Genomic DNA, 22,772 nt, shown 5'->3' with positions numbered 1-22,772 from the left:
CAATTAGCTTTCAACTACCCAGGTGTACAATAACATAAAACATTTGTTCCATAATTTTTTATACAAACAATTGAAAAAAAACATACATACCAAATGCATTTCTACTGTAAAATTCAACAGCAATTTTTTATGAATAGGAGAGTCAAAAACCATAATTGTTACGGTACACAATATTATCTCAAATATGAGTTAAGAAGACAGACAAGAAATAAACAATAATATTGTGGGAATATAACATTTTAGTTATTGAAAATGTTTACAAACTACACTAATAAATGTTTTTAACTTGAAACAGTCATAGTGTTTCAAACAGTTGTAAAATACTTTATCTAACACTGCAACATCACTATGCTATGTTGATTTTTCATTACGTATACACTGATAAACCAGACATTGGTACTTAAGCTGGGAACTACCTTGTCAGATTTTTTGCACTTAATGATAGGCCGAACAGTGGAATGTTGGCACTAAAAGGGTTAAATTTGCTTGTCCTACATTTTAACTCATACATGTATACCATTCCGATAATGGGGTAGCAGGGAGCATCCAGAAAGTGAATGGAAGTTTTAAAGTCTTCTATAGTATATTGGAAGTATTACGGGTTATAACATTTTAATATAGAGTTGAACTCACTTTGATGCTGATTTTCACAAATGAACACTTAGGCTAACCTTAGCAGTAAAAGTTCTTTGGCAGTTCGAGCACTCAGAACCTATAAGAACAACAGGAATATATGGGATGATGTTAGAGCAATTTTCAGGAAGGTAGTGGAGATACTGAAAACCCTGGAGAGATCTATACCTAATCCCTTGAAAGTGATTAAATATTTAATCACCTTGGGGGATGGCCATGAGCCAACTCATCCTAGTGTCAGCCAATATTGCTTCCAATGGTAAAACGCTCTAAGTAAGTAAAAAAGAATAAAAAAGTAGTTAAAAAAGCCCCTACCAAAACAAAAATTGCATCAGGTAAAGCTAAAATGAAAATACCAACTTACCAAAAGTGTCTTTTAGAATGACTAGCGAAAGCACGTAGAGCCCCAAGGAGAAGACCTCAGCCAGTATGATGAGATAATGCCAGGTGCGCACAGTCAGTGCTACCATGATCAACTCTGTGAGGATCAGAGCCGTGAAGCTGATGGCCACCACATGGATAAATTCATCTTCAAATAGAAACAGGGCACCATACATGATAACACCTCCTGCAACATCATATTCTTAGTTTCAATCATGTTTTTAATATTTAGTTTTAAATAGTTTACGTATTTCTAAACAAATGTACATTATTCTAATCAATAATGAAATTTAATGATTCAATTCATACAGATTTAAAATTGAATTATATATTCTTATAGCTTGTGCACTAATGGTTTCATAATACTTAACAAAGGACTGACCTTGATAAATACTGATGAGTACCCACATAAAGAATGTTTTATAAGAGAGAGAACGGCCCTTGCTTAGTTCTTTGTAGAGTTCTGGATAGGTGAGGGCAATCTTGTCTGATACATCTTTGTCTAGCACCAGTGAGAACACAGGAAACATGGTGTAAATTGTGGCATATCTGCAAACCGTCACTCATATTAACAATATATAAAAAATATATAAAATATCTAAAAATAAATTCTCTCAATCATCCTCGTACAGTCATACGATTATTGTTAATAGTTCTATCACCTTTAGCATGGAATTCTAAAAGTTGTATCAATCATTATTAGAAAAAACCACCATAACTACTGTTGTGTAATTCAACAATTTCCGAAATAACTTCCCCCTTGTATCGTTTCTTTAAGAATACCAAACTTGACAATGATGGATCACCATTTATCGGTATCAAAAATCAATCATGTAAATTTAGTACTTAGTAATCAAGACACTTTGTGAAGATGATCTGTAAAATTTATCAATATTAGGATTACAACAAAAATCTACATGAAAATAAAACCTAGTATTCATAACTATGTCAGTATAGAGTCGCAGTGAAGGTATTAATACTTAATGCATGTTTTCACACATGTACATCTGTACATCTAATAAGTATGACTGTAAAAATATTGATAAAAAAAGCTTCTGGAAAAGTACTTAAAACCAAGATACAAAATAATTTGAGAAAAAATAGAACTAACACATTACTAATAGTAATTTTTTATTTGTCAAAATATATTAATAGCAAAATTGGGATGACCATTATTTTAAAGAACATCTTACATGTAAAAACTTTATGCAAATTCAAAATCACAATAATAAACATTTAATTAAGATACAATATAAATTTGACTAACTAATCACAGAGTGCAAATCAAACGTAGAGTAACATTTTCAATGTCAGTAATGTTTTGTTGTCAGACTGTCAATATTTCCTTACTCACCCAACCATGAGGTAGCCTGGGTAGAGAGAAATGGAGGAAAAGTAGAAGACAGTGCAGAAGATGGCCTGCATGATGGAAATGATCAGACCACGATGGATGACGAACTGACTGAGTGAAGCCGAGCGCTTGTAGCTATATCGACCATGGACTAGCAGAAGTCGAGACAGATGTGAGAACTGAGTAATGGAAAAATCAGCAGCAAGACTGGCTTGTCGGCCCTCAAGTCCTGCTATACCAATACCTGTGGACCAATGTTAACACTGTTTATAATCAAATCATATGCTCCTATCTGACTGTAAAAAATACTTTGTAAAGTATCATAGGATAAAGTTTTTATAAAATACATAAATACAATACTGACTTTATAGCTGATGGTATGAACATTCTAACATTATTTGGCAACAAGTAGTGAAAATGATAAAACGAGTTATACAGGGTACGATGTTAACCTGTTACGGTAGACCACCCGTCCACTATGTATAGCGACTGAACCACCATTTTCAACCATCCAAATTTTAGTTTTCTAGAGAGCTAATGAGTCATACCTTGTTATTTGAATTTTTTAGGATGTATGAGTTGAAAGATCCTAAGTTTGAACTATTTAGAAAAATGAAAATGTGCTGAAAAGTAATAATTGTACTGTATTTTTAGAAAGAGTACTTATTTGGTAACTTTGGATAAAAATTGGGATTTACAAACATTTTGAAAGAGGTAAAAGTGAAATAAATTGTAAAACCGTACAATTTTGACATTTAGGAACACCCTGTATACAAGAAACAACATATATTAAAACTTTTTTTTCCAAAATGATCAGTAGATAGATTTTAAAAATGATGGCTTGACCTACCTTTACAAATGTAAATCTTTAAAAAATAAACCCCCCCCCCCAAGTGTTATTTTGGGGTATTTTTGGACGTTAAAAATTGTGTTCCTAAATTCTTTTAGATCAAAATATGGCAGGTTTTTGTTAAAACGAGACTATACGTTTCTCGGTTCAGCCGCTCTACATCGTGGTCTGCTTCACCCTGTACACAATATTTTACTGTTTCAATTTTAATGAAAACTGTTAATAAATTTTTCTATAATAATATGTGAATACTGTATTTAACAATCTTTAACAAATTTTCAAGCAACAAACAACATTTTTGGGTCATGCTCGATATATGACTACTTAAAAAGCTCATCCCTGCTAAATCATAGAACACTTTTTTCTGAATAAAACTGTATTAGTTATCCCTAAAACCTTTTAAAGGTTTAATTATATTATTTTGGATTTGCCTAGTTTAGAAACTGTTATTCAAGACAAAAAGTAAATTTTGGCATTCCACATCCAGTCTATAGCAATTACTTGTGAAGTCTTCGTAACAGAAATATCACCAGCTTGATATGAGTAAATCACTCATTACTCAACACAACATTTGAGGAAAAAAATTCATTGTTATGTAACAAAACCACTTAAAAGTGGATGATATTGGAATAAAAAAATCATATTTAGCTTTTTTGATATAAACCAGCATACCAATATGATCCAGCTATCTTCAGAAAATGTATGAAACTGTAAGTATTTTATTATTGCTATTATACCTGTGTCTGCAGCCTGTATCATGCTAACATCATTGCCACCATCACCCACGGCTGCCACACACGCTTGCCGGTGTGTTGCTGTATCAGTCGCACCACCTGAGCCTTCTGTGTGGGGGAACATCTGCAACACACCACTGCAGGACTGCGGCATGCCAGCTCCAACAACTCTACTTGGTAATACTGCAGGCACACCTGCACACCAATCATGGTACATCAAATAGAATACCATCTTGTGAAACAGATTGACTGATAGACACTGTGAACCTTCTTAAAATCTACTGTTCAAATTAACTATTACCATAATACTTGCAATCTAACAGTTAGGCTCAGTTCTCTAGAAGAAATGTCAGAAACCTGAAGTGAATGTCAAAGGATGATGAGGCAATTCCCAAACTCCTTTACCTATGTACTTTACATACTTCAATTCGACATTTTTAGGATGCTTAACAAGTTACCAAATGATTCATCAGGTGAAAATTATTTAAAAATATTATAAAAAATATAGTATTATCTTAATTAGTTTATTATCTTCCTGTCCTATTTTTTGTATTAAAAGTACTCAATTTAAACTTTGAAACATAATGTTCAAACTAATAAACACAAAACAACTTTCAATTTCAGGACAAATAAAACTATTTTTATAAAAAAAATAAAACATCTATTTACAAGGAGGCCTCAAAGAAAACAAAAGTTATTTTTGAAAGCTATATACTTCATATTTTTTACAAAAACTACCTTATTTCCTTTTAAATATTCTCAATTAAATTATACATTTCTTTATTTTTATAATCAATGATTCAAGTGTTCAGAATATTGAAAAATTCATCTTCAGCAATAGCTCCACTCTTGTTTTTCTTTCTTAATATCATCCATGTTATCAAATTTAAGTCCTTATACTCCTCTTCACAATATGTGAAAATAAAATGAAAATCACACTGAGCTTAGGTCAGGTGAATAAGCCAAATAAGGCAGTACTACCATAGAATGTTTTGCAGACAGGTTGTAAAAACAAAATGTTCTGTTTCAAAAGTAAGGTCTTTCTTGACAAAAATATTGATGTACAATCTTTTAAGAGGCTTTTAAGAAGATTAAGAAATTTTAAGAGGCTTGAGTAACGATTTGGCCTGTTGGAAAAACTCTGGATGGGCTATATAAACCCTTTCATCTCCCCACCCAAAAAATTAGTATTATAATTGTACCAACTTGATCAGACCACATTTTTAACAGGGAATAATGAGCATTACTGTGATGTTAGTTTTATCTTGTGAATCTTGTGTTTTATTCATTTGTTTCTAATGTTCAGATATGAATAAAGATATTAATGATGATTGATTGAACAGTGTTTCCTATAGGATTGGCTGTTGTTTTGTTTCTGGGTCATAACCATAGCACCATGACTCATCACCAGTAATGATCTTAGAGAGGAAATCTAAATAAGTTTTAAGCTGTTCTTTCAAAGTATGAGACACTTGAACTCAACGTTCTTTTAGATTACATGTCTGTACTTGGTTCGCTTAAACTCACCATCACAAAAAACAACAGCACAGGCAAAAGCGATCAATACAGATGTCAGAACAAGCCAGGTTGACTACACAGACAACACTGATCTACTGCTAATGAGATGCACTTTACACATCTAGTAGAAAATTTACATGCCACGCAAGCTCCACCCCTGGCAGCGCTATTGGGTACTCCCTCTTAGTAAGCAAATATCCTTACAAAATAAATTTAAAAACTAACATTTCAATAGCACTCTGCAAACCCATCATAATACCATTAGTCTACTTTTACAAACTGTTTTTTACATATACTTTCATTAATCCAGAAATCAATTGTCTATTCTTATCGATGTTTATTATATGTCCAAAATCACATAGCTGCTGCCCATGGGATAAGGCAGTTAACCAAGAAACAAAAATGATCAACTCATTGAAATCTACCATACACATACCAAGTAAATCACACACAGAGAAAAACTGTCTAGGTCTTTCAGAAAATGTTATATGTTATATTACGATGACAAAGAATGACAGTTACATTCACAATCTTCTGCAAAGGTAGGCAAAACAAATCACATACAATAAAATACTGTAACTGTAATATATTTATACCTCTAATGAGTCTCCAGTAATGACGAGGGCACAGTCCTGTTTCTTTCTGAAAGAATTGAGTTGTTGATGCGCGTCCGTGCGAGTGACGACAGGTGCAAACACGTACAGATCCTGCGTGCGTGAAACCAGTCGACTACTCTTGGCGATACAAGTGGCAGTCTCCAACTTATCTCCAGTTAACATCCACACCTGCAAAATCACACCATATTTCACAACACATTCATCAATATATAGGATACCTTTATAGGATTGTAACCTTTATTTTGGATCCATTATAATTAAAATATTATACACATTGATATAATAATTTGTGATCATAATGATAAATTTGAGTTTTCGTTGTTAAACATCATAATTAACAACAGTAGTGAAACTGGTAGAAATACGTGTTGTATTTCTACCACTTTGATTGCTGCCCTTTCATCATTGGGTATATCTACACCATAAGGTTATATTGGTCCGATTTCCAGATTTTATTTTATAAAGTTCTTTAGAGATCAATAAGTTTTTGAAAAAGAGACTGTTAATAAAACATCAGTCCTTCAAATTCCAGTAATATCTTTACAGGGGGTTTAATTTTATATTATAAAACACTTTGTGAAAAAAATTGTTAGTAGATAATTTGGTCACTAGTTTTATTTAAATAATTACTTAAACTATAAAACTACCTAATTTTAGCTTATACTTGTAATTTAAATGTTATGTTTTGAGTGATGATGATAATAATATAACAATTTTTAATTGGATAGAGTGATTTATTCAATACAACCTTTGATTTGTTAACCCCAAATGGGATTACCTGAGTACACCAAACTGTATCAATGGCATACTTCTTTTAGTTTTTCAAAATCCTCTGGAGAGACGCTATCAAATTAAGACTAGTTAGCTGTCACTGAGCACATTACAATGTTGGTAGTCTTTTAAGGATTAATACAAACCCATTTATGTCAACACATTACTTATTATTTAAAGAATCCTATTTAAAACTATGGGTATCAGATTGCTCTAATTTAGTTTCTTTTTTTTTGCATTAGCATATTAGATGTTGTTTATAACCAGTGGTATTAACTAGATGAATATTACAGCTCTGAACTAGCTGAGGACCAAAAGGAGGAGGAAAATATGGTTATTTAGAATAAAATAAATGTTGCCTAATGCCATTTAGCCACGGAAAATAAAATGTGAATCAAACTAGAGAGCACCAGCTGCTCCATCATCTATGGCATAGGATTTTGGATCTGAGTTAGAAATATTGTACTGTATCAACTAATACTTAATTCTGTTTGATAAATCTTTGCACAGAGAAGCTTGATGGGATTGTAAAACAAAAGCAAATAGTCTATCCTAAAACTAACAGAGGGGCTAAAATATAAGGACTATTATGGCTAAAAACAAAATAAATGATTGTACAACCCACATTTAAAATTTACTTAACATTCTGTAACAGACCACAGTAAATGTAACTTAAGACAAGATTCACAAAGGAGAAAGTGACTGATCATAACCAACAACCACACATTTCGTCAAAGAAGCAACTTTTAGATCAAGAATTCCATGTCTTACCTTGATTCCAGCATTACGAAGAAGCTCAAGTGTTGTGCGCACTTTGTCTTGTAGTTTGTCCTCGACTCCTGTCACACACAGTAGTTCCATCTCTCTTTCCAGGCTCTCCACCACAGCTGAGACTCGAGAGCCTCTGTCTGCTATAGCCATGCGGGCTGCGTTGTACCTTGTCTGCAACACATATCAGAATGTCAATAATCCTGTTGTCCACAGTAGTAGTTACCCACCCATTTCTTGATACCCTTGAACCTAGACATTTAACTAAGTAACTTTATAGTACAATGACATTGCAAGTTGCAAACATTCCAAGTATTTTGGAATCATTGTAGACCAACTTTTAACTTCCATGAACCATGTTTAAAAGACAGGAGGCAGCTAGACTAGAACTAATATTTTACAACATTCATTTATTAGTACAAAGAGAAGGTACAAAAGATTTATGTATTCAACTCTCCGGCTACTTTTGGTTTTATTTTGAGGAAATCCAAAGCTGGTATTTCCAATAAACTGCTACCATCACATTTTCTGTACAAATAATTACGAAAAGAGATTAGCAATATAAAGGACCCAGTAATTATGACTATCTATGGAAGACAAAAGCCCTTGACACTTGAGGAATTTGAAATTTTTATGTTAATGGAGCAACAAAGGGAATCACCCAAATGTTTAGGACAAGCTATTTGCTTTTAGGCGTCCTGAAAGTGGTCTTCTACAACATACATTCTCTATGGTGATAGAACAAGCAGAATATTTCAAATGGCAATTTCTGGTGATATACCTAATTTAGAATATATAATTAGGAATAAACATGTGATGTTCCTAGACATTCATTATGTTGTTGATAAGTTTTGCTGCCCCCATTAAAAAAGACTCACAACTAATACTATTTAGTAAAATCAGGAATTTTTTTGGGACCCAGCATCATAAGTTTTAATAATGGCAAACATATCCAGGCACTAGGTACACTCAAAAGAGACTTTTTTCACTTCAATTTTGTAAAATGAGTAATACATTCCCATTATTACAAAAGAGTTACTAACTAAGATCAAAAGTATTCTAATATTATGTTAATTAAGATTTGCTATAGAAATATTAAACTTATAGTAATATTCAGGTGTCATTACATTTATATTAAGAACAAAACTTTCTTCATTCATTCATAATACATGATTTAAGTAATGAGTCAAAATGAACTGAAATCACATGTAAAAAAATGGATTCAGTAAACTTTCTTCCCTTCATTGACTATGTAGTAACCAATAGTTATAAGATTCAGCTGTTAAACATAACCTTTGAACATGGTAGGAATATTTAAGTTTATTTTGATTTTGTAAACAAATAATATATCAAATTATCTAACTATTTATTTTTGACTTAATAAATTGCTCTTCCAGCAAAGGGTTAATTTCCCCGTTAAATTCACCATAGTTGGATATAATTAAATAACTGTATCAAATTATAGATGTCAAAATAATTATAGATCCTCTGAATGGTCACCAGTGCTGAGTTTTGAATTAAATGTAAACTTCAGTGTTTATTTTTAAATTTCAATTTATTTGAATTAAAATTAATACCAACAATTAAGAGGTAAGTACTTTAAAATAAATATACTAAAAATATTTATAAGATGATCAAATTGTAATAATTATACTAAAAATCATTTATACTAATACGTGTATTTCATTTAACCTATTTCATTTAATGCGCTTTGAGTTACAATATTGGCCTGTTTAAATCATACAAATATATATTTTCTATGAATGTAACTGATATAATATAATTTCAGGTTTTTCAAAAATGCCTTACTATGACAGTAATTCTTCTTACTACAGGGAAAGTACAGCTGGTCCTTTACATTATACCTATACACTTGATAGAAAATGTGATTTCATGATTGATAGAAACATGAACAAACAAGATGACTATTGCAATGTTTTGCCTGAAAGGTTTAACAGAAAACCTCCACAAATCTCAAAATTGCGTACTATTCTGTCAGAGACCATAACAAATGTAACAAAAAACAACCAACTCCAGAAGGGAGAAAGCGTAGAACTAACATTAGAAATAGAGTTGATGAGGACAAAAGACAACACCCCAACAAATTCGCTAGTAGAAGTAACTATCATACAACACAATAAAAGCAAAGAGCAGGCTGCACAGGACTGTGATTCTAGGAAATGCCCACCAGACATCCCTTTTCAAGCACAGATGAAAAATTCCAGAAGCGAATCTCCTTCTGAGAAAAGAAGGAATTGGTTCCAAAGGGTCATCACTAAACCAAATTGTGAAAACATAAAAAAATTTGAGAGTGTTGAACATAAAATTCAGGAAAATCCAATAAACCATCTTAAAAAAAACTATAAGCAAAATGAGGATACAAATAATAGCATAAATATCAGAAGCAATTTTGTGACAATTTTACCAGAGGCAAGTCCCTTAAGTATCCACTATACAAAAGGTTACCAGAGAGTATCCCCATCACATTTTACAAAGGACAAAGCAAGAAATGTAATGACTCCAAGAAAAGACTCACTTGCCAAGAAACTAAGCAATATTTTTTTACCAACTAGAAATGCAGATAAAAACCATGTTGTTCAAACAGCACTGACAGCATTAAAGAAAGAAGTGGATAACATGAAATTGGTGATAGATAAAGACAAAAATAACCAAACTGGAATGCAGTCTAAGAAAGCTCCAGTTCATAATTTAGGGAAACTTGTAAGTAACATACTGGTGGATGCAATGGAAAATTTTGGTGAAACTAACAAAAGTGAAGGCGAAGCCGACACTTTGCCTGTACAATATCAAAGTTATTTTGAACCTGTCATCAAACCAAATGATAAACAATTGGTGAAAACTTTCAATGAAAGTAAACCAAAACTTAAGGTAAAAATGATTGCTGAGTCACATTCTGATACTTGTTGCTTAAAACCTATTTACACCACTTCACCATCCTTGCAAACATCAATTTCTATGAGTGACTGCCGGTCACTGCAGGAAGCAAAATCACCACCAGAAACATTAGATATTATTGGTGATTCAACAAACATACCGTCTGGGGATAGACATAACAAATCCATCAGAGAAAATAAATATTCAAGGGATCAACAGAAGGATGCAAAGGGTGATGCAAGTAACATCGGGAAGAAAGATATACCATACAAGAAAAAGAAAAAATCAACACGTACAAAAAAGAGTGTGGTTAATTGGGGAGGGCATATAATTCAAGTAAATAAGAAAAAGAAAAGCAGAATTGAACATTTGATAGTGAAAGAGTTACAGAACTTGGCATTAAAAGAGGGAATGGAATGTGATGTTATGCCTCTACCACCAATTGACAATGATATCGAACAGATAAGTGCTGTTGGAAAAATTTCCTCATTTATTTGTGAACTTGACGTTAGTGATCAAGCATTTGAGAAAGAAATTAAGAAACTAAAACCAACAGATAAAACACTGCACCGGCCATTTCAACAGAGTTTAGAGAGGATTCAACGTTTCTATACTAACAATAAAGGCCATATTACAAAACAACCAGTAGCAAAATTGAAAAGAACTAAGAAAGAAAAGAGACTGACTTCAGCAATTACAGATTGTTACGAGTCGTGTAATTACTCATTTGAAGTAAACGCAGAAAACTTTAGTCAGAAAAAAACTAGTGACACTCTCACTAAACAACTTAGAACTAACATAGCTAAGGGGAAATCTGAAGCTACATATTTAAATGCTACAGAAGACAATGAAGTAAAAGTAACGTATTTGAATAAAAATGTAAAAAATTGGAGTGCAGAATCAAACAATATACGATTTGAAAAACCGACAATGGAATGTTCCCGAAATAGTAAAACAACTAGTACAGAAACACAAACTAATAAAAATAATAATATAAACTCTGTTGTATCTACAGGATTTGTTAAGGTGATAAAGTCTGATGATTCTACTTGGCACAGATATTTGCGAGAACAAGATGAGTCAGGGAGTGGACTCTCGACACAAGTAATGACTGTAACTAGTACTGAAACTGCTATCAAATTTCATTCAGGAGCTTCAAATGATTTTGAAACAAACATTGAACTAGAAGTAGATATTAAAGATTTAGAATTAATACTCAAAGAGGCCAAAAAGAAACAAACAACAGACAGATATGTGATAAATGCCAAATGGAACGAAGGCAATAAAAAAAGGAAGAAAAACATTAGAATTACAGGGAAAAACAGTCCAGCCTATACAAATCGACTGTTATCAAATGCTGCCAGAAAGCTTGAAAATTATGTAAAAATAAAACAAAGACAAAGGTGAATCTTTAAATCAAACACAAATATATTTGAAAGAAAGCAAAATATAGCTATAATAATTTGAAAATGTTGCTTTCTTTCATTAGAAATTAGAAGTAGATTAAAGATACTAAGTACAAAATGATTTACTTTATAAACAAGTAATTCGTTATCAATTAAGTTTTTGACACAGAGTGGCCGATTTCAGTATCTAGCACCAAAATGCGCCACAAGTGTGTGCAGTGGCCTAGCCTCGCATTTTGGCGACTGTTGCCGGTTCTCGCATCTCAACTCAGCTTGAATAGAGGTGTATCGTTTCTCAGGCGCGGCAAAATGGTGAAACTATTCAAAAACCTTTCCTTATCTCACTAACGATGTCAATGATTTATGCAGAAATGGACGGATGCATCTACAAAATAGGCATTGATTTTTAGATCTTGGTTACGACACAAGCAGGGGGCGGTATGCGTCCAACAATATGGTTTGCTAAATAATGAGTATAGAATGGGATAAAATTTGCCACTTGTACCATATCAGAGCTCTTACTATTAATCCGCCTGTAGCAGTGGTTCACACAGCGAGAATCGCAAAAGCCTAATCTTGGCAACTCACAACGATTGGTCCTGCCGCGATTTAGAGCGATTTCACACAGTTCACCAAACGCCGACAAATCACAGATCAAAGTTGACTAAAAGAAATAAAATTGAAAGTGCGTGTATGACAGTTTTAAAACATAATTGTATTTCCCAACCTTCCGTAAATTTCAGTGATATTTTTATACCATTAATGAAAAAAGAAATCCATCCCAAAATTATGAATTGCAAACCATATTTTTATACATAATTCTTTTATAATTTATTAGTTTTTGGTCTTTACAGTTAGTTTTAAATTTTATTCTATTTTATCAAGAAGTTTATATTTAAGTAATATTCTTTCACAGCAAACACAGTAACATTTCATCATGTGAAATAGTACCAATCTATTTGATTATAAGTGACAAAAACAATCAAATAAAAATAAATAGAAGCTTTGATTTAGTGGTTAGTCCACAGATATCACATGTAATATTGCAAATACAAAACAGTAAAATATTTACATTATAGTGTACAAAAAGTAGGCTAATATTTATGTGTAATTGAACATCTATGGAATCCTCTCCAACCAAATCCACAGAGATACACATTTGAGAAAAATTTGTGATGAAATAATGTTAAACTTAAATATGTTTAGTGAACGCTTATAAAAAGAATAGAAACTACTGTGCAGTCAAACTTAAAATCATAAAATATATGAACAGCATTGCTTTTTAGTTCCTTGTGAACCAACTTTGCAGCTCACATTTTTGTATATTAGTATAGTCTATGAAGACGAAACATGACACATCACATTTAACTAGAACTTGGTTAATTACAACAGATGGTAATATTCACAAACTAATAACTAAGCTGAGATAAAGGTAGAAAATGTCCAGTATCTCACATCAAAGTCAAGGTACTGTTCCTCAGTGAGAGATTTCTTGGCCACAACGAGTGTACGCAAGCCCTCACGTGCCATGTTGCCACATTCCTCGTCCAGCCAGTCAGTGTACTGCACAATGCCAGACATCACCACATCCGCCCCTTTCAAGTAGAATGTGATCTCGCCGGTTGTTGTATCCTAAACAAATAAATATATTAACATATTTGAGTTGCCTTAAAAGATAATTTTTAAAACATTTTGCAACTGCTAGTGTTGGCAGATACAGACGTCTTACCTTAACTATAATCCCCATTCGTTTGGTCTCAGATGTGAAAGGGAAGACTTGCAGGATTGAAAAGTCCAAAATCTTGTTGTTTGGTGTTCGGAGTTGTATTGAAACTAAATCTCTCTTTTCCAAAGCAAGCCCCACTTCTTCAGTCCATTTTACAAGTGCTACCTGAAATAAGAAATTAAATTACTGTTCTGATACATAGAAATGACAACAACTCCTTAAAGTTTACAAAACACTACTGTAAAGTACTTGTAAAGATGTTACAAACACACAAATTGAAAATTTTTCAGCTAGACTTAGGATTCAAATTAGACCAAGGACATATTAACCCCCAAAGTGGGGCAAATTAATATGTCTGTGGAAGTGCGCTGAACCCGCCATATGAAAATGTCCGTATTTTTATATTTTAGTTTATTGTGCACATTATAATTCATAAAAATTCTGTAAATGTGTACTGCCCCCATAAGTTAAAAGGCCCTAACTCCAAAAATCTTTTAAATTGACTTTTTTTGTTGTTTTCGATTTACTGGGATAAAATACGTCTTTTTATTACATAAAAAGGCCCTAAATTCAACTCATGGTCACTATTACTACAATTTATATAGACCCTAAACTCTGAAATGTTGTGGTTTTTGACATAAGATGGCCCTATGTAACAATTAAATGTTTAATTACACCCTAAGTGCATAGGCAGTTGCAATTAGGGCCTTTAGACTTATGGTTCAATAGTCCACCCGAGAGCATCAAGGAACTTGGGGCCTTCTCTCATAAGACTAAGTAGGAGATTTCCTGGAATTAGAGCCTTCTTTCATCAAACATAGCAGCATGACTAGGCTAGAGTTTTTGTTGTTGCAGCTGTTCTCACTTAGTAACTCAACAACCTATCAAGTTTAATGTGTCATGAACGTGTGTTTTGGTTATAATTATTTATTCGGTTTCAGTGTTTTAAATTATATTGTGTCAGATAGCCTGATTTTCTTTCTACTGCACTTCAGGTAATTTATTTTTTAAGTTATAAATTGTAAAAAGTTGATTTGCAAAAATGGAACATTGCTACAGACAGAAACCTAACCTCAAAATTTACAAATCGATACCTTAATGATCTAGTAGCACTTAATTTTAGCTTCAGCAGTATTTGATGTGTGTTTGTTTGTTTAAAATATTAAACAATCCATCTCACATGGGTTAGTCCTCACTACGTAAAATCATGAGTTTATTTAATTTATTATTTCATGTTCTGCCTAGCAACAATCAATTGTTTATATTTCTATTAGCTTTATTCAACAAGGAAAAGAGTTTAGGAATGATTTTTTTGGTGGAAACTTATTTGTCCGTTTGTTTTTTAATCAAATAGCCTTAAGGTTTTTTTATATGTTAACTTTTACTTGAAATCTGTTTGAGATTTTTTTCTTTAAAGATGAGTGAAAATAACATGCTATTTTATGAAATTCGTATTAAAAACTATTGATTGGCTTAAAAATGTTTGCACTTCAATTTTAAAATCAAACTAAAATCTTAAAAATTAGACTTTTCCTTACAAATACACCAAATCTGAGAAGCAATAAAATAGTGTTCTTTAACAAAACACTTGCTCAAAACTTTTTTTAATTAGTGGTCTAACTGTTTATGTTTATTTTTAGGTTTGCTGTTTGGCCGGTAAAATAATATTAAAACTCGTATACTAAAATGTCCTCAAGGGGTGCTTTAATGCTGTCAATGTGAACAAACAAAAAAACGATACAGTTGTTCCTAGCACTAAAAAGTGTCCTCTAAACAATGCTTCATCCAAAGTAGAAAAAGAAAAATAAATGTAGTTCCCCAAAAGCGGTAAACCTCGGAGGCCCTTGAATCCTTAAATGGTAATGAAAATATCGGAACCTGAAAGTACACTGGGATTTGTGGTTCTTTTCAACTATGAACTATGAACTATGAAGAGCAACCCTTAAGTATCACTGTTCCTCAAGAAGAGAAAATAGATGAAGATAACGTCCCTTTACGTTATCCCAATGAGCTGATTGGACCTGATAATTCGCTGGAAGTTCTTGAACCTGTGAATTTTGAAGAGCTTCTTCTACCCCAAGATCAAGTTACTTCAAGTTATTGGGTTCCATCATCAGAAGAAAGAGCAAGAGATCTTGAATGTGCCCCAAAAATGTCAACTTTGGAGGCTGTTGTTCCCGTAAATGTTAATGATCTACCAGACCCTGAAATACACTGATACTTCTCGTTCCTTTAAACTATGAGGATAAATTAACGAACACATCTGCTCCTCAAGTAGAAAAAAGAGAAGATGTCGTCCCTTTGTATATTGATAATCTGCCTCACCCTGAAAATACACAGGAAATTGTTGTGCCTGAAAATGTTGAAGGGGCAAATCAAATTAAAATCTTAAACACAATTGAATTGGCTCCAAATAGTGATCCTCGAGAAGAAAATAAAGGAAAAGATCTTGATGGTGTAACAAAAAGGGGAACAAAAAGACTTAGGAAGGAAAAAAGTATGACCCCAAGTGTTAAAGCACAGACAAAGATTAAAAAGTTGAAAGATAATCATCCCTGCGTAATCCTTGTAGTATTAACTGTCGCTACAAGTGCAGCACCAGGTTTACAGAAACAATGGCCGTCAACAGTGTAACACTGTATTTTGGAACAAAAAATTTTTCAGAAAGAAGAGATTTTATTGCTTTGTGTGCTACAAAATTGCCTGTGAAGAGATGTCGTGGTGATTCTGAAATCAGAAAAAATTCTTTTCGTTATTTCTTCAATGACACAGAGGGTGAACGAGTCAGAGTGTGTAAATGATTTTTTCTCACCACTCTTGGATTTACAAAAGAAAATAATTCTGTAATATATGACACATTAACATCTATTGACAAGGAATACCATGGACTGGCATGGCATACCATTCAACTGACAAAAGAGGGAAGCATCCTAATCCTAAAAAAATTGACAGGGATATTATCAAACATCATATTGAGAGTTACAATCCCAGTATCTCTCACTATAGAAGGGAGCATGCTCCAAATCGGCGGTATCTCCCAAAGGACGTGACCATTCAAAGAATTTATAATGATTTTATGGAAATGTGAAAAGTCATGTGACTGTTCTTAGGATTTATATAGAAAGGTCATAAATGTGCTTCATATATCTTTTACAAAACTTGGCCCCGAGAATGTGGCACATGCTTCAAGTTCAAAGAACATGACAATGATCACAACCAAAAAGAATTGTCTCAAGACTGTGACGTTTTTTATGAACTGGAAATGTCTTATTGATAAGGCCGAGAAATCTAGAGATCTTTACAAGGAGCATGCAAAGCAACAGTCTTCTTCTGATGATACCTTATATTTTTGTGCTGATCTACAAAAAGTTATCATGCTGCCAAGGATGGACAACTTCAAGGAGGTAGTTTTTACAAGAAGAATGGTAGCATTCAATGAAAGTTTTGTACCTCTTGGGACCAAATAAAAAACTAGGCCTCTAGCAGTCTTATGGCACGAGGCAACAAGTGGAAGAAAAAAAGAAGACATCTTAAATGCATTTTATTCCTTTTTCTATCATTTCAGGGATATCAAGCATATTTGTATTTGGCTGGACAATTGTGCGGGACAAAACAAAAATTGGGCTCTGTTCACCTTCCTTGTTTATCTTGTAAATTACTGCCCCGAGATTTTCCGTTGATAAAAATTGATGTTTTCTACTTTGAACCAGGGCCACACGTTTATGGCTGCTGACTCCTTCCACCATCAAGTTGAGTTAGCTATGAAACACAGTGGAAAGGTCTATGATTTCCAGGACTTTGTTAAATGTGTTGAAAAAGCTAATGTAGGAAAGGTAGACATTAAAGAACTTGATGAAAGTGACTTGTATAAATGGAAAGACTGTTCTTCTAAGCAAAAGCTTAAGTGTCGAGAAAATGTGCCATATCTCAAAGATGTTGTGAAAGTAAACTGCTGACAGAGGTAAAACTACGCTTTTGTACTCTACGAAATATGAAGAATCTCCTTCAAAAAGAGTTGAACTTTATTCAATCCAAGTATATCAAAAAGTGTCCTATGCCAGAAAAAATAAATAAAGTTCGGGGATTCAATAAAACCAAAAAGAAAGACATTATTGAAAAACTGTGTCCCCTTATGCCATCCAACCGTCGGGGGTTTTGGACAAGTCTTCCAGAGTCAGGAGAACGAGACTTGATTGACTGTGATGAGTAAAAAACTAATTTCCAAAAGTGAATGCCAAAAGTTAAAGTAGATAGTGATCAATTCTATAAATGGCAGAAGTGTTTTTGTTTTCAATTAATCTTATTATTATTATTACTGTTTAAAGTGTTTAAGTGGGGACTTATTTTATCACCAGTATATCTTAAACTGTGTAATAGGTCTACAATTTAAACTATTCTAATGACTTTGTGCCAGAACAAACATTGTTTGTGCATAGATTACTTCTAATTCTTTTTATTTAAGTCATGTCTAAAACACAACAATGTATATTTAGTTTTTTCTAGTAGTAGGCCGCCTACAATTTTAACACTTTTTCTCATTTTAAGTAACTTATTTTTACAAGTTTGTAAATTGTTGAAAAATGTGTATGTACTTGTTAGCTTTACTGTTTTTAAATTGATTAATGTCAACAAATATAACGTGATAGGTTTCTTATTTCTATTAATTAGCTTACAAATAAAATTGATCATTGATTAAAGGAATATATTGTTTTTAACAAGCTTTTAAATTTAAAAATAAAACTTTTACTTGATAAATACTTTGTACTTGTTCAATTTGTTTTATGTGAGTAAATTCTAATTAAAATAACATTACATGTTGGTTTGTTTCCTTAAACTGCAGTTTTAACACTTAAAGGGACATTAAAAAAAATGATTATGCCAATTAGGTGTAGCAACTAAACAAGTCCATTTTGACGATGAAAAACCCCTAACTCCGTAGAAGGAGTTAGGGCTTTTCAAGGGTGCGCCTCAGACCAAACAAACTGTGACATAAAAAAGCCCCAACTCCACTTTTTCTATTAAAAAAAAATTAATCCATGAAATTTCACATCAACATAAATATTTTGTAGGTCTATCAATAACATTTTAGCATAAACCTTTTCTTAAAGTGCTAAAATGTTAATGCAGGTAAAAAAATTAGTAATCCTCATTTCCTGAAAAGTTTTTGTTTCTTGGAGTTAGGGCTTTTATTCTTATGGGGGCAGTGTAGGAATGCGTAAATGTATTGATTTATGACAGTCAGGTAGCAAATTTGATAGCATAACGAGTAGAAAATAAATTAAAAAATCCTATTCTTTTATTGAATTTTTGTCTTATGATGTAAGGAGCAACATGCAGATATAAAAGTATGACTTGCTCACATTGTTATAAAAAATAACACCAAAAGTCTACATATAAAACTGATAGAGCTTAAAAAAATTATCTTTTTTATTTATTTTTCCACAAAATATAAAATAAATACTTGCTAACTGAACAGAGGGTAGATTTGCTTCCACGTTGAAAGCGTTTAAAAATTATTAATTGTTTCACATAACCATTTTTTATAAATCTACATGGTGAGGGAAAATATTCAATTGACCATAAAGCTAGATAAAACTGTTGAGACTGTGTTATATCAATCACTGCAACTACATTAACTCACGAGGACCAGCAAGACATTAGTTTTAGTGAAGGTGTTTACTGGTACAATTAGGCAGCAATTAATACATGACTTTGTGATCTAATTTAACAACAAACTGTGATCATTAACCTTATTTAGTGAGTATGATAATCCCTATGGCAGGCCTTTTTTGGAACAATGGTATTAAAAAAAAACAAATGTTTAGTAATGACTCAATATACATTACCTAATTTTGATCATATAATTATGATTTTATACTATAATGCACATGACGAAACTCAAAATAAGTCTATAATAATATTTTTACTACATAAATGTTTAAATTGATTTATTACAATTAGAAAACAAACACTGTCAATGCACAGATATTTTCACTGTCCCTAGCTGTTATTTTTCATATGGTCACAGCTTTGGGGAAAACATATTACACTCTCACTTAATTACAAAAAACTTTTTTTGAAAAAAAAAAGCCAACAAGTTTTGCCGATTCATTTACAGATGCTGCCAAAAGGCCAATGTCCAAGTTGTGTAAGATGTCGCACTTTGGATCTGAGTAAGAGAAAGGGCAGGTTTAAATCATGTCCGTGATTGTTACATTCTTTATCAATCCCTTCAACCTTGCACTGCATCGACTCTTCTTATTCTCTTTGATAAGATCCTTGCCCAGGACAGTGGCCAACGAATCAGGCAGTGGAAAATGAATAAGGCTTACAGGTGATCCACCTCTTCCTTTTTATAAATAAAATAAATGCAGGCATTTGACAGAAGCTTGTTAAATATTGTGAATACTGAGCAAAATAAAACTAGAAAAAAAACCAATACAAACATTTGTTGCTTCTTTTATCTATTAGGTTCTCTTATACTTTTTCAGTTGAAATAATTCAATAATTGGCTACAAGAGAACCACATGACGTACTGATGATAAACATTATATAACAAACTATGTAATGCAGACATATCGACACATCCATAGAACATCAAACCATGTAGACGGGGTTAAAAAGCAATAGCAGTAAAAAACTGACAGTTATTTTTACCAGAAAACATTTAATTTGAACAGAGAGCCTCTTCAATGTTTAACCCTCCAAATAGTGCTAGGCTGTTTTGAAGCAAAATACATGGTTTCTTAAAAGCCACTTTTTAGATAAAATATACATTAAAAAATCATGTGTTTTTTTAGATGGTGAGGTTGTAAATGCGTTTTAAAAAATGGTTATAAATATTTCAAAATATACAATTGTTTCACATTTAATTGTGTTAACAATAATAATGTCACAGCAAAGCCTTTTGAACAAAAACTACACACATAAAATATAAAAACTAAAAAAATGTTCCCCACACCAAAATTTGCACAATGGATACATTCAAAGTAAACACATTACAAGAAAAAACAAGAATGTACATATAAACTCACAAAAGCTAAATGTCTGTTATAATAGTTATGAATAGTAAAAAAATCTTACTATGGTCCTTTTGTTTATATACATATTTACATTTAATTAAAGAAACCTAGTCAGAGTTAGATTCTGATTGCTGTGCTACCCTCTTTCTTCTGTCTCCCTCTACAGGCCTCCTGAAGTGTTCTAAGGTACTGTAGCAACCAGGATGAACACCACAATCACATCCAGGGCACCAGTACCGACTACGTGTTTGTTTTTGAGAAGTAGAATATACAACCATACTTGAAAACTACAACAAAGTACAGCGTGGCAATAGCTGACAAAATCAACTGACTGTTATTTTTCATTCTACACAAAGCCTTACAAAATAGAGCCAGTGCATAGAGAAATCTCTCCTACGTTGTACTATGAAAATTACGGAATAAATAAACCGGTTTACGGTAATTTAACAAAAACCAACATATCGCACAGTGCAATAGTAGCGCTTGGAGGATTAAACGTTTTTGTTCACTGATATAACATATGCTTAACAACTACAATATTCGCATCTTTGTAATTTAGTTCTTTATAAAACAAATTTATATTACAAGAGTTCAGTCAAAGTAAACAGACTCCTCAGAGATTCTTGCATAACAAATGAATAAAGTAGGTTACATCTTCCAGAACTAGCACAATTAATTTACAGTTTTAAATGGTTGTCTGCTACATAGATGGTTAGCCTTACAGCTTATAAGATTCGGGTCAGAGTTTGAATCATAGTTTAGGCACAGCACTTTCACACACACCAATCTAACCTAGCCTCAAATAAAGTGATAAAAATTTTTTACGCACAGTTCTTACGTTAAATTTTAGTTTTAAGGAACTTGATTTTGAGATAGTTATTTATGATACACTTCTTTACTTTATATTTTATTTTCAATTATTAACATTGGTTATTAATCAGTTATTAACCTGAAATATGGAGGTATTTAAGTAGCTAAAATTAAGAGAAACTGTTTAGATTATTGGTAACAGTTTCACAGTTAATGCAAAACACAATCTAGATCAGAGCTGGTAACAAAGTGAGATGAAAACAAAGCTCAAGAGCATCTGTAAGTTTGTAGGCATTAGACACCATTACGTTTATTTTAATTTTGTGATCTCATATATTAGGAGTTATAAATAATTCTGAAAAGTGTTGTTACTCTTACTTTCCGAGTTAGTAACAATTTTTTGTATATTTCTCCACATTTAATTTCTACAGTACTGTTAAAAACTCAGTCAATGAGTGCTGAATGATAACACTACAATAATTTGGATTAAAACATTTCTTAATATTTTTTTATTTAAAATTTATTTGTAAAACAGTATAATCTGTTATACCTCATCAGGGCTGGAAGCCTGGTAGACAACGCTATGGGTCTGCCGCTCGATATTGTAGTGCTGGTCAGCTTCGGACTGGGTGTCGTCACAGGGCTCCCATACAGGTGTGACATTATGACATAAAGCCACAGCCTTCACTGCTTCCTGGACCCTTGAGTGCTCACTACGTCTGGTCTTAGCAAGGGGTAGCGCAGTCGGTTTCGTGGGAGAACTGGAGTCGGCCGGTGTTGCATATGTCTGCATTACTTTCTCGCGTACCTAAAGTATTTTGTGTGAAAAATATTATTATAAAGCTGGTTGGAAGTGTTATAATGTGTTTTATTATTTTTATTTAAACCATAACCAGAGCTAAATAGCATTGATATTATTTAATTGCTTGCAAAATATTTGTTTAAGAGAGACAATAGGATACATAAAGGAAAGGAAAGGAATTATAGGATGAATGCAGGTACCCCAAGGTATTTTTACTGAGGAATGAGTCTAAGCCATGCACTTAGTCCTAAAGGGACCTTCTGTTTCTGTTTCACTCTAATCTGAGATTTTAGCAAAAAACATATTTCATCTGTGGGTTTCTGTTTGATCTTGTTTAAGCTAAGAAAATAAGCCCCTACGCACATTTTCCAAGTTGTACAAATAACAGAACATATACCAGCTTTCTGAGATGACCGAATCCCTCACCAGATAAAGAAGTACCATGCACAGAAGTAGATGTTACGCAAGTAGGCAACCACGACGAATTC

The 22,772-nt window shown here is 32.6% G+C and overlaps 2 protein-coding genes across 2 annotated transcripts in view; one reads left to right on the top strand and one right to left on the bottom strand.

The window, feature by feature from the left end:
* LOC124362143 (probable phospholipid-transporting ATPase IIB) overlaps positions 1–22,772 on the bottom strand; it is a 47,750-nt gene that overhangs the window by 3,308 nt on the left and 21,670 nt on the right. Inside the window, 10 exon segments of the mRNA XM_046816378.1 lie at positions 998–1,201; positions 1,397–1,563; positions 2,369–2,609; positions 3,953–4,010; positions 4,013–4,144; positions 6,064–6,252; positions 7,627–7,797; positions 13,380–13,556; positions 13,654–13,815; positions 22,033–22,290. Coding sequence (XP_046672334.1) covers positions 998–1,201; positions 1,397–1,563; positions 2,369–2,609; positions 3,953–4,010; positions 4,013–4,144; positions 6,064–6,252; positions 7,627–7,797; positions 13,380–13,556; positions 13,654–13,815; positions 22,033–22,290 — 1,759 coding nt within the window.
* Positions 8,924–11,978, top strand: LOC124362151. Its single transcript, XM_046816391.1, has 2 exons — positions 8,924–9,213; positions 9,413–11,978. The coding sequence occupies exon 2, from the start codon at positions 9,424–9,426 to the stop codon at positions 11,923–11,925; it is 2,502 nt and encodes an 833-aa protein (XP_046672347.1). The 5' UTR covers positions 8,924–9,213; positions 9,413–9,423; the 3' UTR covers positions 11,926–11,978.

Source organism: Homalodisca vitripennis, chromosome 1 (genome assembly GCF_021130785.1).
Source record: "Homalodisca vitripennis isolate AUS2020 chromosome 1, UT_GWSS_2.1, whole genome shotgun sequence".
NCBI lineage: Eukaryota > Metazoa > Arthropoda > Insecta > Hemiptera > Cicadellidae > Homalodisca > Homalodisca vitripennis.
This window is presented reverse-complemented; position numbering and strand designations above follow the sequence as displayed.